This window comes from Cherax quadricarinatus, chromosome 87 (assembly GCF_038502225.1).
Source record: "Cherax quadricarinatus isolate ZL_2023a chromosome 87, ASM3850222v1, whole genome shotgun sequence".
Lineage (NCBI taxonomy): Eukaryota > Metazoa > Arthropoda > Malacostraca > Decapoda > Parastacidae > Cherax > Cherax quadricarinatus.
In genome coordinates, this window is record NC_091378.1 from 1,152,836 (window position 1) to 1,170,388 (window position 17,553).

At 38.8% G+C, this 17,553-nt stretch overlaps 1 protein-coding gene across 4 annotated transcripts in view; it reads right to left on the minus strand.

The window, feature by feature from the left end:
* LOC128703789 (uncharacterized) overlaps positions 1 to 17,553 on the minus strand; it is a 662,970-nt gene that overhangs the window by 3,537 nt on the left and 641,880 nt on the right. For all 4 annotated transcript variants that reach the window (XM_070103721.1, XM_070103724.1, XM_070103723.1 and 1 more), the window contains exons 14-21: positions 15,191 to 15,266; positions 14,452 to 14,625; positions 10,138 to 10,323; positions 9,120 to 9,245; positions 8,272 to 8,418; positions 4,847 to 5,177; positions 4,096 to 4,341; positions 1,767 to 2,047 (exon numbers count right to left, since the gene is read on the minus strand). In XM_070103721.1, coding sequence (XP_069959822.1) covers positions 1,767 to 2,047; positions 4,096 to 4,341; positions 4,847 to 5,177; positions 8,272 to 8,418; positions 9,120 to 9,245; positions 10,138 to 10,323; positions 14,452 to 14,625; positions 15,191 to 15,266 — 1,567 coding nt within the window. The remainder of the gene's footprint in view (positions 1 to 1,766; positions 2,048 to 4,095; positions 4,342 to 4,846; positions 5,178 to 8,271; positions 8,419 to 9,119; positions 9,246 to 10,137; positions 10,324 to 14,451; positions 14,626 to 15,190; positions 15,267 to 17,553) is intronic.

The following is a 17,553-nucleotide window of genomic DNA, read 5'->3' on the forward strand; positions in this document are numbered from 1 at the left end:
TCGTAAAAACTCTTCACTGCTTTCAGTAACCTACCTCCTACACCATACACTTGCAACATCTGCCACATTGCCCCCCTATCCACCCTGTCATACGCCTTTTCCAAATCCATAAATGCCACAAAGACCTCTTTAGCCTTATCTAAATACTGTTCACTTATATGTTTCACTGTAAACACCTGGTCCACACACCCCCTACCTTTCCTAAAGCCTCCTTGTTCATCTGCTATCCTATTCTCCGTCTTACTCTTAATTCTTTCAATTATAACTCTACCATACACTTTACCAGGTACACTCAACAGACTTATCCCCCTATAATTTTTGCACTCTCTTTTATCCCCTTTGCCTTTATACAAAGGAACTATGCATGCTCTCTGCCAATCCCTAGGTACCTTACCCTCTTCCATACATTTATTAAATAATTGCACCAACCACTCCAAAACTATATCCCCACCTGCTTTTAACATTTCTATCTTTATCCCATCAATCCCGGCTGCCTTACCCCCTTTCATTTTACCTACTGCCTCACGAACTTCCCCCACACTCACAACTGGCTCTTCCTCACTCCTACAAGATGTTATTCCTCCTTGCCCTATACACGAAATCACAGCTTCCCTATCTTCATCAACATTTAACAATTCCTCAAAATATTCCTTCCATCTTCCCAATACCTCTACCTCTCCATTTAATAACTCTCCTCTCCTATTTTTAACTGACAAATCCATTTGTTCTCTAGGCTTTCTTAACTTGTTAATCTCACTCCAAAACTTTTTCTTATTTTCAACAAAATTTGTTGATAACATCTCACCCACTCTCTCATTTGCTCTCTTTTTACATTGCTTCACCACTCTCTTAACTTCTCTCTTTTTCTCCATATACTCTTCCCTCCTTGCATCACTTCTACTTTGTAAAAACTTCTCATATGCTAACTTTTTCTCCCTTACTACTCTCTTTACATCATCATTCCACCAATCGCTCCTCTTCCCTCCTGCACCCACTTTCCTGTAACCACAAACTTCTGCTGAACACTCTAACACTACATTTTTAAACCTACCCCATACCTCTTCGACCCCATTGCCTATGCTCTCATTAGCCCATCTATCCTCCAATAGCTGTTTATATCTTACCCTAACTGCCTCCTCTTTTAGTTTATAAACCTTCACCTCTCTCTTCCCTGATGCTTCTATTCTCCTTGTATCCCATCTACCTTTTACTCTCAGTGTAGCTACAACTAGAAAGTGATCTGATATATCTGTGGCCCCTCTATAAACATGTACATCCTGAAGTCTACTCAACAGTCTTTTATCTACCAATACATAATCCAACAAACTACTGTCATTTCGCCCTACATCATATCGTGTATACTTATTTATCCTCTTTTTCTTAAAATATGTATTACCTATAACTAAACCCCTTTCTATACAAAGTTCAATCAAAGGGCTCCCATTATCATTTACACCTGGCACCCCAAACTTACCTACCACACCCTCTCTAAAAGTTTCTCCTACTTTAGCATTCAAGTCCCCTACCACAATTACTCTCTCACTTGGTTCAAAGGCTCCTATACATTCACTTAACATCTCCCAAAATCTCTCTCTCTCCTCTGCATTCCTCTCTTCTCCAGGTGCATACACGCTTATTATGACCCACTTCTCGCATCCAACCTTTACTTTAATCCACATAATTCTTGAATTTACACATTCATATTCTCTTTTCTCCTTCCATAACTGATCATTTAACAATATAAATAACATAACATATTAAGATACCTCAGTAGTGAGCAGTGTTTTTGCCGAAGAGTCCTTTGAAGTGGGTGTGACAGATGGTGCTTCATAGATAACATCTGTGGCTCTTGTAGGTGGCACTGCGATGAGGGAAGGTGCAAGAGGTGAGACAGGAGAGACCGGTGAAGTAGGTGAAACAGACGAAGCTGGAGAAAGAGCAGAATCAACAGAGACGGTAGTCACGGTGGAATTGGACCTCTCAACCCTCCGATGAGACTGAGAATCATCATCACCACCTGAGTACATGTCAGCAAGAATCCCACTCTCTGAAAGACAAGAATTTACAAAACTATAAATCAACATTAAAACATTATAATGCTTTTGTACATTTTTTTTCAACAAACTAGCCATATCCCACCATGGGAGGGTGACCTTAAAAGAAAAACGAAAGTTTCTCCTTTAAAATTTAGTAATTTATGCAGGAGAAGGGGTATTTTAGTCACTTCTTATGACATGCATGGCTTATGGGGGAAGAATTTTGTTCCACTTCCCCATAGAGTGCTTTGTACATCTAGGCACATTTTACAGCTGTGAAATTCCATCTCACATATGCTTCCCCTAAATTATATTTAATAACTTGACAATATTCTCCATGGGGAAGTGGAACAGAATTCTTCCTCTGTAAGCCATGCGTGTCGTAAGAGGCAACTAAAATGTCAGGAGCAAGGGGTTAGTAACCCCTTGTCCTGTATACATTACTAAAGTTAAAAAGAGAAACTTTCGTTTTTCTTTTTGGGAGACCCTGCCTGTGGGAAACGGCCGGTTTGTTGGAAAAAAAAAAAAATCTCGACAATATCTGGTCTTGACAGTGATTATGTGTGAGTGAGGTGAAAGTGTTGAATGATGATGAAAGTATTTTCTTTTTGGGGATTTTCTTTCTTTTTGGGTCATCCTGCCTCGGTGGGAGATGGCCGACTTGTTGAAAAAAAAAAAAAAAATCTAAGACAATTCCTTTGATACTAATAAAGGGCTACTGATCCTAGAAAAGTGTAGCTTACTTTTCCTTCATTTGGATCAAACTAATTTCTTCCTAGTTTCTAGGTGCTGTATGATTTCTATGGACACAATGAGCAACTTATGGCATTTTGCTGGGATGATGTTTCATTCATTAGGTACTGGTAGATAAAATATCCACTTGTGGAACTGATGAGAAGTCCACTGCTGGACTCCTGGTCCGGGTAAACAAAGTGCCATAAACTGCATATCGCTTCCTATTAGCATACCTGTCACAATATAATATCACTGATATTCATCCTATGGACTCAACCCCTGCCCATGAACATAATATATGAGGCATTGTGTCCTTCCCTGTAAATACCTTCTTTTCTTTTCATTTACTGTATATTACTTTAACAAACATAACCTTTTGTAAAATAAAAATATTTGTTTTCATACATTGTATTTCCATGTATAGCAGTGTATACATGATGCCTGAAAAAATACAGAGTTTAAAGACAAAAATATTGTATATAGCTATTTTTTTTTTTCAACAAGTTGGCCATCTCCCACCGAGGCAGGGTGACCCAAAAAAGAAAGAAAATCCCCAAAAATAAAATATTTTCATCATCATTCAACACTTTCACCACACTCACACATTATCACTGTTTTTGCAGAGGTGCTCAGAATACAACAGTTTAGAAGCATATATGTATAAAGATACACAATATATCCCTCCAAACCGCTAATATATTATTATATTAATATATTATATATTAATATATTACCTTATATTCCTTATATTAATTACTGTACTTTAATATTTTACATCAATACTGTATATTATTATTATTCTTGGCATAATAAAGAAAATAAATATGAAGATAAATTTTATATTGTATTTTGAAAAATTATGTAACCAAGCATGAATATCACTGTAATGAAACTGCATGCTAGTAGCTTTCTCTTGTGCTTAACAATATTTTATTACATGTACACTACATATTGTAAACTGCAGAAAAGAAATAAAGTGTATTGTATTGTAACGTTTCATAAAGTCCCATACAGTGTCCTGTAGCTTGACTGCTAGCACATTCAGCTCACACATCAAGGTCCAGGGGTCGATCCCTGATACAGGTGGAAACATTAGGATGTGTTTAAAGTACCTGTTGTCCATGTTCACCTATCAGTAAAATAGGTACTTGGGTGTTAGTCGACTGGTGTGGATCGCATCCCAGGGATGCAATCCCAAGATGCTCTGCATAACAAGGGGCTTTCTATACAGTAGTATGTCATTGATGTCAGTTAGGACTGTATATCTTGTACATGTACTTGTAGAAATAAAGATTAGTATTATTATTATTATTATTAACTTTACCTGCGGAACACTGGCTGGTACGCGTCACAGAGCGATGGAGGGCTCGGGGGGAATCTCCGGCCTCAAACCCCAGGTTGAGAGCCCCAACGTATGTTGGACAAACAGCTGACGAATGCGTTGAAGATGCAGATGAGGCGGATGAGGAAGCTGAGGAGGAACTAACTGAAATTATGGAGTGTGGTCTCTTCCCCACGCCACCATTTAAGTCGCCAACAGTGGAGGTTGAACCAGTTCGAAGACGAGGTGCTGCAAAGCATAGGTCGATAAAATATTTGGAGAAAAATAAGTGTATTCATGAGGTGTATTGAAAATAGCCACCAGTAGATGTCTATACGTGGCTGAAATTCTAAGAACACTTTAACAATAAAATGGTAATAATGATAGAATTACCAACAAAATGTTAGGTAAGTGAATACAGATGCAACTAAGGTGGCAATTTACTGTGGTAACGTTTCACTATCTAGGAGCTTTGTCAAGCTGTTACCATAATAAAATATCAATTTAGTTGCATCTGTGTCCACTTACCTTACAACAAGAAAACAGCATAAGCAACTCTAATAAAGAAATTTCATTTCAGTATCTTGACTCACAAAATCGTAATAACACAACTGCAAAAAAACATGGAACAAGTGAGGTTTGAACCCATGAGACATCCTAAAACTCCAGGCCAGTGTATTAGGACTCACTTGTCATATGTTCAAACCCCCACCTGTTGCCTGGTTCATTTCTATATCTGTGATTTAACACAAACCTTTATTCAACTGATTGATGCTGATAGATCTGTCACTGATCTGATCTTCACTTGGTCGTATATCCAAACATGGCTTGTTACCTATGCCCATAGATGACATCTCGTGCAGCCTCATTGTTCTATTACGGAGTGCCTGGCGCCACAGTAATTTGGATATTTCCTCTGTCCAAGCTTCTTTCATCTCAGCATTGGCAGCTTGAAGAAGGTAAGTGTCCGATGGCTTCCTCTTGCGGAACCAAATTTCAAATTTAGTTGTGCTAACACTGACTTGTTCTGTCAAGCCAATGTCAGTCATTTTCATACTATGTTTATACTGAAATATATCCAGTGTCTGAAAGTTGAAATTATAAAATAATGTTACAATCAAAAAATTTAAATAATATTCATACTACTGTACAATATTTTCAACATACTTGCCATCTCCCACCAAAGTAAGATGACCCAAAATAGGAATCACATTTACCCTCATTCATTCAATAGCTGTCCTGCCAGAAATGAGCAGACATAATTTAAAAAATCCTCTGAACTGCAACATTCCCACCTTTGCTTCTGGGTGCAGGCACTGTACTTCCCACCTCCCTGATTCAAGTCCAGCTAACCAGTTTTCCTGAATTCCGAACGTTACTTTGCTCACACTCACAGCATGTCAAGCCATAATAACCATTTGTCTCTAATCAATCCAGTTTAACGATCACAAAAGCATGCTGGATGCTGAAGCCCCTAGCACTCAAAACCTACTTTACCCCCTCCCTCAAACCCAGTTTTATACACCCTTTTGTCCATCTTATTCTGCTTCATCCTTTCTAAATGTCCAAATCACCTCAACAACTCTTCAGCCTTCTCAATCATACCTTCAATAACCCCCTCCCCCACAGTCTTTTAATTTCTATGGTCCAAATTCTCTGTATAACATTTACACTATACAGTGGACCCCCGGTTTACGATATTATTTCATTCTAGAAGTATGTTCAGGTGCCAGTACTGACCGAATTTGTTCCCATAAGGAATATTGTGAATTAGATTAGCCCATTTCAGACCCCCAAACATACACATACAAACGCACTTACATAAATACACTTACATAATTGGTCACATAGGGAGCTGATCGTAAACCGGGGGTCCACTGGATTTTGCTGTTAAATGTACTGCCACTGCCTCTAGCATCTTATATATTTGTATTATGGTCAACATTCTTAGACTTTAATTCTTAACTAGACCTTCTTCACATAAGAAACAGGAGCATAATTTAAATATGCCTTTTTCACTTTTATGTTAGCCAATATGACAAATCTGAGGCATTAATAATGTGAATTTAGAAACAAAATTAACAAAATATGGGGGATTGTTCAAGTGTCTGGAAATAATATTAAAAATTAGCAAGATAGTAATGAATGATTTACCCAGTAGATTTGTCCATTACTGCAAAAGTTTGTTATAAGCAGGTTTTTGATATTAAGGGTCTACCTTATAAAGTACTGTACAGCAAAAAAATATTTTCTTTCAAGAGATAAATTACAATCCTGGAGGAAGTAGAGAGGTAGTCAGAGGAAGATGATCAGTCTACTGTCTCCAGGACTGCCATTTTTATTTTTATTTATTAACACACTGGCCGATTCCCACCAAGGCAGGGTGGCCCAAAAAAGAAAAACTTTCACCATCATTCACTCCATCACTGTCTTGCCAGAAGGGTGCTTTACACTACAGTTTTTGAACTGCAACATTAACACCTCTCCTTCAGAGTGCAGGCACTGTACTTCCCATCTCCAGGACTCAAGTCCGGCCTGCCAGTTTCCCTGAATCCCTTCATAAATGTTACTTTGCTCACACTCATTTATGAAGGGATTCAGGGAAACCGGCAGGCTGGACTTGAGTCCTGGAGATGGGAAGTACAGTGCCTGTACTCTGAAGGAGGGGTGTTAATGTTAATGTATGGAAGAGGGTAAGGTACCTAGGGATTGGCAGAGAGCATGCATAGTTCGTTTGTATAAAGGAATTTTTTTTTTTTTTCAACAAGTCGGTCATCTCCCACCGAGGCAGGGTGACCCAAAAAAGAAAGAAAATCCCCAAAAAGAAAATACTTTCATCATCATTCAACACTTTCACCACACTCACACATTATCATTGCTTTTGCAGAGGTGCTCAGAATACAACAGTTTAGAAGCATATACGTATAAAGATACACAACATATCCCTCCAAACTGCCAATATCCCAAACCCCTCCTTTAAAGTGCAGGCATTGTACTTCCCATTTCCAGGACTCAAGTCCGACTATATGAAAATAACCGGTTTCCCTGAATCCCTTCACTAAATATTACCCTGCTCACACTCCAACAGATCGTCAGGTCCCAAGTATCATTCGTCTCCATTCACTCCTATCTAACATGCTCATGCACGCTTGCTGGAAGTCCAAGCCCCTCGCCCACAAAACCTCCTTTACCCCCTCTTTCCAACCCTTTCGAGGACGACCCCTACCCCTCTTTCCAACCCTTTCGAGGACGACCCCTACCCCTCTTTCCTTCCCCTATAGATTTATATGCTTTCCATGTCATTCTACTTTGATCCATTCTCTCTAAATGACCACATATAATACAATATAGAGAATAAAAGGCACAAAACAGTGTGACTAGTTGATAATCTAAGTTGAACCGAAACGTCATCATAAGTTTCATTGTGGAAAAAGACACTTATGTACAGTTCAGGACATTTATTAGAGGAAACGTTTCGTGACGAGTGGCTTCTTCAGAAGAAGCCACTCATCACGAAACGTTTCCTCTAATAAATGTCCTGAACTGTACATAAGTGTCTTTTTCCACATCTTGTCGGTATCACCATACCATTTCCTCATAAGTTTCATTCTCTTATGGGGTTACATTCTGATGAACCCATCATAACTCAAAAATATCGTAAGTTTATATGCATAGGATATAATAAATAAATAAATAGCTACTGTTACTGAATAAGTATATAAATAAATAATTACTGTAGCTAAATACCAGTAAGAGTAAATGAATGAATACAAGTTATGGACTTGCTGATTTTATGTTGGGTAATTATTTTAAGTTTCATCTCCAAAGTAATTGCCTTTGCACCATCATGAAGTCAAAATATCATAAGCTGAAAAATTGTTTGTCAAGAAGAACCTGCACTTTATAGGTGAGAAAACTACGAATAAAAAATTTGCAATAAATATAAATAATATCTTTAAGATTTCAAATCTTTTTTTGCCACTAAGTATTAAGTACATTTCCAGTAGTGTGCACTGTTTAATGTCTTCCTAGAGTTTGAGATATGTACAATATAATTTCTGAAAGTGAAAAGGAGATCTACATCTAGATCTAAATCCAGTTGACAAGAGAAATCTACCGTACTTTTATTTGAAAGTGAAAAAATAATAGAAATTGAGTAACGTAGCTGACCATTCGTACCTTCTTCTCGGGGTCTCGTCTTGCCTTGCTAAAGAGAATGAGATCTTCAAACAAGAAGACGTGTCTGACTGACTTCTTGGCTCTGCTGCCTTCCCACACCACAAACTCTCCTTGCCTCAACAATCTACCTTGTTCCTTCAGGTTCACCTGCAATGCATGATTACAATAATAATTTTACATATTCAATACACTGCAATACAAGTTTATTTCAACATGATAAATTGTTTTGTACAGAAATGAAAGACACTTCAGTGCGATGCTGAAAGCTCATAGTTATGCAGAGTATTATGGACAAGTTCAAGCCTCACTTACAGAAGTGTCGATTAGTTACAGTGAACCCTCCATATAATGTACTAATATGGGGAGGGGGGGATAATTGTTCAAGTGTCTGTTGAATCAGAATAGTATTAAAAATAACAAAAAAAAATCTTATATACTTTACTATATATCTAATATAGTAATAAATAATTTACACAGCAGATATTTCCCATTATCTCAAAAGTTCATTATAAGCAGGTCCTTGATATCAAGGGACTATATAAAGTAGATTCCTGATATCAAGGGATTTTATAAAGTATGTTCTTTGATATCAAGGTCTATATGTAAGCCCTTTGATATCAAAGGTCTCTTATAAAGTAGGTCCTTGCTATCAAGATCTACTTTATAAAATAGGTCCTTGATATCAAGGACCTAATTTATAGTCCTTGATATAAAGGGTATAATTCACAAAGTAGGTCCTTGATATCAAGGGTTTACTTTATAAAGTAAGTCCTTTACATGTACAACAGAAGCAGAGATATGAATAATTTTAACCACAGCTGCAAGACATGACGGGTAATACAACATACATCACAATCCCTCAAGGAGTCCATAGCAAGGAGGTCGTTGCCATGACGCAGCTGAAACTGAACCATCTCCTGGGCCCCCAGGAGATCATCATAGTTTTCCTCTCCACGGCCACATTCCTTCAGCAACTGTAGGATGCGAGAAAAATAGATTACAGCGTTATTCACAGCATCATCGACAACAGATACTCTGAGACTTGGTGTCAGATGAAAAAATTTACACTGAAATGTCCTAAGATGGTAGATGGAAAATATACAGAACACCTAACAACTGTGCAGGAATAAAATTGAAGTATAAACTTCAAAGTACATTGTTATGGACTGTACAACACTGAAAAAAATCCAGTACAGAAAAATCCTTCCTCCATAAGCCATGTGTGTTGTAAGAGGCAACTAAAATGCTGGGAACAAGACCCTAGTAACCCCTTCGCTTGTATAAATTACTAAACGTGAAAAGAAAAACTTCTATTGACCTAAAAAGAAAACTTTCGTTTTCCTTTTTAAGTCAACCTGCCTTGGTAAGATTTTTTTTTTTTAACAAGTTGCCATCTCCCACCGAGGCAGGGTGGCTCAAAAAGAAAAAATCTCCAAAAAGAAAATACTTTCATCTCACTCATACATAATCAATGTTTTTGCAGAGGTGCCCAGAACACAACAGTTTAGAAGCATATACATAAAAAGATACACAACATATCTCTCCAAACTGCCAATATCCCAAACCCCTCCTTTAAAGTGCAGGCATTGTACTTCCCATTTTCAGTACTCAAGTCCAGCTATATAAAAATAACCGGTTTCCCTGAATCCCTTCACTAAATATTACCCTGGTCACACTCCAACAGCTCGTCAGGTCCCAAATACCATTCGTCTCCATTCACTCCTATCTAACATGCTCACGCATGCTTGCTGGAAGTCCAAGCCCCTCGCCCACAAAACCTCTTTTACCCCCATTATATAAAATGGATTATAATTCAATCAAGTCCCTTTTTATAATTCACAGATGATCACTGTTCATGTAACTTACCTGTTTAAGAATTAGAGCATACTTTCCCATACGTTGTACAGGTTTTAACAAGTACGAGGCAAGGTCCATCCTGTCCTCCAGCTCCAGCTGTTTCTTCCGAAAGAAAGCAGACCCGTACTCTGACATTAGTGAATCTGACTTTGGCTTGTTCTTGTTGTAGAGAGCATACAGGTAAAACTGACTCTCCTGAAAGTTAAAAAAAATAATGACAAATAAATATTTATGCACCTTAAGGTCATTATTCTTCAAGGAAAGCCTATGTATATACTGTATCCTTACAAAAGGAGGTACAGTATTCTGTTACTGTAGTTTTTTTCTTTTTCAGGTCATCCTGCCTCGATGGGAGATGACTGGTATGTTTAAAAAAAAAAAGTACTCTGTAACCTACAGTAACTCCTGTCTGAACATAATAACAACAGCAGCAATAATAATAATAATAATAATAATAACAATAATAATAATAATAATAATAATAATAATTTTTTTTTTTCAACAAGTCGGCCGTCTCCCACCGAGGCAGGGTGACCCAAAAAAGAAAGAAAATCCCCAAAAAGAAAATACTTTCATCATCATTCAACACTTTCACCACACTCACACATTATCACTGCTTTTGCAGAGGTGCTCAGAATACAACAGTTTAGAAGCATATACGTATAAAGATACACAATATATCCCTCCAAACTGCCAATATCCCAAACCCCTCCTTTAAAGTGCAGGCATTGTACTTCCCATTTCCAGGACTCAAGTCCGACTATATTAAAATAACCGGTTTCCCTGAATCCCTTCACTAAATATTACCCTGCTCACACTCCAACAGATCGTCAGGTCCCAAGTATCATTCGTCTCCATTCACTCCTATCTAACACGCTCATGCACGCTTGCTGGAAGTCCAAGCCCCTCGCCCACAAAACCTCCTTTACCCCCTCTTTCCAACCCTTTCGAGGACGACCCCTACCCCTCCTTCCTTCCCCTATAGATTTATATGCTTTCCATGTCATTCTACTTTGATCCATTCTCTCTAATTGACCAAACCACCTCAACAACCCCTCTTCTGCCCTCTGACTAATGCTTTTATTAACTCCACACCTTCTCCTAATTTCCACACTCCGAATTTTCTGCATAATATTTACACCACACATTGCCCTTAGACATAATAATAATAATAATAATTTTTTTTTTATTTTTTTTTTTTATTATTATCACACTGGCCGATCCCCACCAAGGCAGGGTGGCCCGAAAAAGAAAAACTTTCACCATCATTCACTCCATCACTGTCTTGCCAGAAGGGTGCTTTACACTACAGTTTTTAAACTGCAACATTAACACCCCTCCTTCAGAGTGCAGGCACTGTACTTCCCATCTCCAGGACTCAAGTCCGGCCTGCCGGTTTCCCTGAACCCCTTCATAAATGTTACTTTGCTCACACTCCAACAGCACGTCAAGTATTAAAAACCATTTGTCTCCATTCACTCCTATCAAACACGCTCACGCATGCCTGTTGGAAGTCCAAGCCCCTCGCACACAAAACCTCCTTTACCCCCTCTCTCCAACCTTTCCTAGGCCGACACCTACCCCGCCTTCCTTCCACTACAGACTGATACACTCTTGAAGTCATTCTGTTTCGCTCCATTCTCTCTACATGTCTGAACCACCTCAACAACCCTTCCTCAGCCCTCTGGACAACAGTTTTGGTAATCCCGCACCTCCTCCTAACTTCCAAACTACGAATTCTCTGCATTATATTCACACCACACATTGCCCTCAGACATGACATCTCCACTGCCTCCAGCCTTCTCCTCGCTGCAACATTCATCACCCATGCTTCACACCCATATAAGAGCGTTGGTAAAACTATACTCTCATACATTCCATTCTTTGCCTCCAAGAACAAAGTTCTTTGTCTCCACAGACTCCTAAGTGCACCACTCACTCTTTTCCCCTCATCAATTCTATGATTCACCTCATCTTTCATAGACCCATCCGCTGACACGTCCACTCCCAAATATCTGAATACATTTACCTCCTCCATACTCTCTCCCTCCAATCTGATATTCAATCTTTCATCACCTAATCTTTTTGTTATCCTCATAACCTTACTCTTTCCTGTATTCACCTTTAATTTTCTTCTTTTGCACACCCTACCAAATTCATCCACCAATCTCTGCAACTTCTCTTCAGAATCTCCCAAGAGCACAGTGTCATCAGCAAAGAGCAGCTGTGACAACTCCCACTTTATGTGTGATTCTTTATCTTTTAACTCCACGCCTCTTGCCAAGACCCTCGCATTACTTCTCTTACAACCCCATCTATAAATATATTAAACAACCACGGTGACATCACACATCCTTGTCTAAGGCCTACTTTTACTGGGAAATAATTTCCCTCTTTCCTACATACTCTAACTTGAGCCTCACTATCCTCGTAAAAACTCTTCACTGCTTTCAGTAACCTACCTCCTACACCATACACTTGCAACATCTGCCACACTGCCCCCCTATCCACCCTGTCATATGCCTTTTCCAAATCCATAAATGCCACAAAGACCTCTTTAGCCTTATCTAAATACTGTTCACTTATATGTTTCACTGTAAACACCTGGTCCACACACCCCCTACCTTTCCTAAAGCCTCCTTGTTCATCTGCTATCCTATTCTCCGTCTTACTCTTAATTCTTTCAATAATAACTCTACCATACACTTTACCAGGTATACTCAGCAGACTTATCCCCCTATAATTTTTGCACTCTCTTTTATCCCCTTTGCCTTTATACAAAGGAACTATGCATGCTCTCTGCCAATCCCTAGGTACCTTACCCTCTTCCATACATTTATTAAATAATTGCACCAAGCACTCCAAAACTATATCCCCACCTGCTTTTAACATTTCTATCTTTATCCCATCAATCCCGGCTGCCTTACCCCCTTTCATTTTACCTACTGCCTCACGAACTTCCCCCACACTCACAACTGGCTCTTCCTCACTCCTACAAGATGTTATTCCTCCTTGTCCTATACACGAAATCAGCTTCCCTATCTTCATCAACATTTAACAATTCCTCAAAATATTCCCTCCATCTTCCCAATACCTCTAACTCTCCATTTAATAACTCTCCTCTCCTATTTTTAACTGGCAAATCCATTTGTTCTCTAGGCTTTCTTAACTTGTTAATCTCACTCCAAAACTTTTTCTTATTTTCAACAAAATTTGTTGATAACATCTCACCCACTCTCATTTGCTCTCTTTTTACATTGCTTCACCACTCTCTTAACCTCTCTCTTTTTCTCCATATACTCTTCCCTCCTTGCATCACTTCTACTTTGTAAAAACTTCTCATATGCTAACTTTTTCTCCCTTACTACTCTCTTTACATCATCATTCCACCAATCGCTCCTCTTCCCTCCCGCACCCACTTTCCTGTAACCACAAACTTCTGCTGAACACTCTAACACTACATTTTTAAACCTACCCCATACCTCTTCGGCCCCATTGCCTATGCTCTCATTAGCCCATCTATCCTCCAATAGCTGTTTATATCTTACCCTAACTGCCTCCTCTTTTAGTTTATAAACCTTCACCTCTCTCTTCCCTGATGCTTCTATTCTCCTTGTATCCCATCTACCTTTTACTCTCAGTGTAGCTACAACTAGAAAGTGATCTGACGTATCTGTGGCCCCTCTATAAACATGTACATCCTAAGTCTACTCAACAGTCTTTTATCTACCAATACATAATCCAACAAACTACTGTCATTTTGCCCTACATCATATCTTGTATACTTATTTATCCTCTTTTTCTTAAAATATGTATTACCTATAACTAAACCCCTTTCTATACAAAGTTCAATCAAAGGGCTCCCATTATCATTTACACCTGGCACCCCAAACTTACCTACCACACCCTCTCTAAAAGTTTCTCCTACTTTAGCATTCATGTCCCCTACCACAATTACTCTCTCATTTGGTTCAAAGGCTCCTATACATTCACTTAACATCTCCCAAAATCTCTCTCTCTCCTCTGCATTCCTCTCTTCTCCAGGTGCATACACGCTTATTATAACCCACTTCTCGCATCCAACCTTTACTTTAATCCACATAATTCTTGAATTTACACATTCATATTCTCTTTTCTCCTTCCACAACTGATCATTCAACATTACTGCTACCCCTTCCTTTGCTCTAACTCTCTCAGATTAATAATAATAATAATAATAATAATAATAATAATAATAATAAAATAATAATAATCCATTTTATTCATCTATCTATTCATTTATGAAGAAAATATTTCTTAAAGTATATTATTACTGGTACTTACATATCTCAGAAATATCGAGCCCACTGCAAAAGGTCGCATCTCGCAAGCTTCAAGGGCATGTAGAAAATATCCGGAGTGAAATTCATATATCTTTTCAATATTGCCAAAGACAACGTTACGTTGGCCCCTGAGAGCTTGTGGTATGTCTTCTCTCATCAACTCAGGGATGTAATTCTAGAGAAAAAGAAATATCTTTCAGAATGGCAAGTTAAAATATTAAACCTTTGATTTAATGGCCTAATAGGGGAAAGGGGAGCAAGTTGCCAGTAATGGTTACTGTGGTGGACAAAGATGAGTCTTTTTGGCCATAAGCTTAAGAATAAAGGACAATTCTGTCATCACATAATTTGTCCCATATTTCTGCCTCAGTAGGAGACAGCCAGTGTGCTTAAAAATGATCTGAAGTCAGTTACCATATTTTACAGCATCAAAGACACTATTTCTTTTCCCAAGACAGGTTTCAAAAATTTACCCAGCATCTTGGAAGCTGAAGTACCGTTTATCTTTTTTCCAAAACTAAGCCAATCAGAATGTGAGGGGGGTGGGGGTTCGTCGTCGTCATCCTCGACGCCAGAGTATCTTTTTCGCAGTAAAATATGGTAAATTGAGGACCATTAGCTCCCTGGTTTACTGTACAGTATTTCATTATTATAAGACAATATATTACAAACTAATTCTGTAAACTTAAGTTAATTTACATTTTAGCCCAGTGTTTTTCAAGGGCTAACATTATACTTACCTCAATAATATATTCAAGGGAATTAACGTAATCTCTCTCTGTTTGAATCAGTTCCCTCATGATCAGCAAAAGAGTCCTAAAGAAATAAATAAAAATATGTTAATACAAAATACTCTTCAGGAGTTATTACATAAGTTTCATTTCTCCTTAATATAATCATTGTACAAACAACCTGCACATAGGAGAGAGAAACTTATGACAATATTTCAGTCCGACTCGGACCTCCTTGCTCATCTGCAATAGTGCTCTCTATCTTACCACTAATTCTTTCAATAATGACACAACCATACACTTGACCTGGTATACTCAGTAAACTTATTCCCCTATATTTTTTACAATCTCTTTTGTCTCCGTTCCCATTATATAAAGGAGCTATACATGTTCTCTGCCAATCCCTAGGTACCTCTCCCTCTTTCACACATTTATTAAACAAAAACACCAACCACTCCAACACTATATCCCTCCTGCTTTTAACATTTCTGTCATGATCCCGTCAGTACCAGCTGCTTTACCCCCTTTCATTCTACATAATGCCTCATGCACCTCCCCCACTCTCACATCCTGCTCTTCTTCATTCCTAAAAGATGTTACACTTCCCTGGCCAGTGCACAAAATTACTGCCTCCTTTTCTTCATCGACATTTGAAAGCTCCTCAAAATATTCCCGCCATCTACCCAATACCTCCAGCTCCCTATCTACTAACTCCCCTACTCTGTTTTTAACTGACAAATCCACTCGTTCCCTAGGCTTTCTTAACCTGTTTATTGATACTTATATACTGTAAATATAAACTTGAATAAGATGATTGATACTGTACAATTATGCAGGAGCTTTGCCAAGTTCTGTCAAAACTCACAAAATGGTGAAGCTTCAGCATTCTGGTACCATAAAAAGTACATGTGCCTGAAATATCATTACAGTGGACCCTTGGTTTTCACCAAGAGTCTACCGAAAACCAAAATTCATGAAAATCAATACCATTTTCCTCAGAAGAAATAATGTAAATTCAATTAATCCATTCCAGACACCCAAAAGTATTAACAAAAAAAAATTTTTTTTAGAGATTAAATAGAGATTTATATACAGAAATGAATGACAAATCAATATAAAGCAATAACATCACACTTACCTTTATTGAAGACTTGTTGGTGTATGGAAGACAGGGAGGAGGGGAGAGGGAGGACTGATTAGTGTTTGGAAGGGGAATCTCCATCCATAAAGACTTCAGGTACCAAGTCCTTATCAGGGGTTACTTCCCTTCTTTGTTTTTACTGGCACTAGGACCAGCTTGAGAGTCACTGGACCCCTGTCACACAAAAAAATTTTCCAGAGAGCTGTGTTTCTGGCATCTCTAAGATTTGCCTAAAATGGGACAGCGCATTGTCATAGAACATGTTGCAGACACAGCCAGCAACAGCTTTGTTAGAATGACATTTTTCCACAAAATTTTGCAACTCATTCCACTTTGCACAAATGTACTTAATCACTGAAGAAGGCACCTTCTTCCCTTTCTCTTCTTCCTCCTCTGAAGCAATTTCCTCAGTTGTGGTCTGTTGCTGTTCCAGTTGAAGGTCTTGCAGCTCTTCAGTGGTTAGCTCTTCAATGTAGTCGTCCACCAACTCTTCCACATCCTGGCACTCACATCCAACCCCATGGACTTCCCCAAAGCTACAATGGATTCCACAACAGGCATAGGGTTGTCAGGTGTGTGTGGGAAGTACCCTGGCTGGTGTGTGGGGAAGTACTCTGGCTGGTGTGTGGAGAAGTACCCTGGCTGGTGTATGGGGAAGTACCCTAACTGGTGTGTGGGGAAGTACCCTGTCTGGTGTGTGGGGAAGTACCCTGGCTGGTGTGGGGAAGTAACCTGTCTAGTGTGTGGGGAAGTACCTGGCTGGTGTGTTCTTTCTTGAATTCTATCATATTTCTCACCCTCTTTATCAAAGGGCTGGTACTAGCAGCTTTCTTTGGGCCCATCGTGGCTTATTTAGCAGTCACACACAATAAACAAGCGCAAAAAACAATGTATTATTACGAAATGTTTCGTATTACCTCTCAGGGTAATGTTCACTCGCTGAAAAACAATGTCACACTAACTCTGAATGCGTCTGTGGGAGGCTTTGTGTGCACAGGGCCACTGGGATACGTCCCGTACGACATCCGAAATCCAATGGAAATCATGAAAACCAAGGCTATATTTTGACGAAATAAGTTGCCAATAACCAAAATTCACGAAAACTGAGACTCACGAAAACCAAGGGTCCACTGTATATCCAGTTCACTCACCAGAATCTTAGCTTCTTCCTATAATGTGCAGATGCTGTCCAGTCTAAGGACACTTCTGCCATTACCTCTCCAGCCGTACT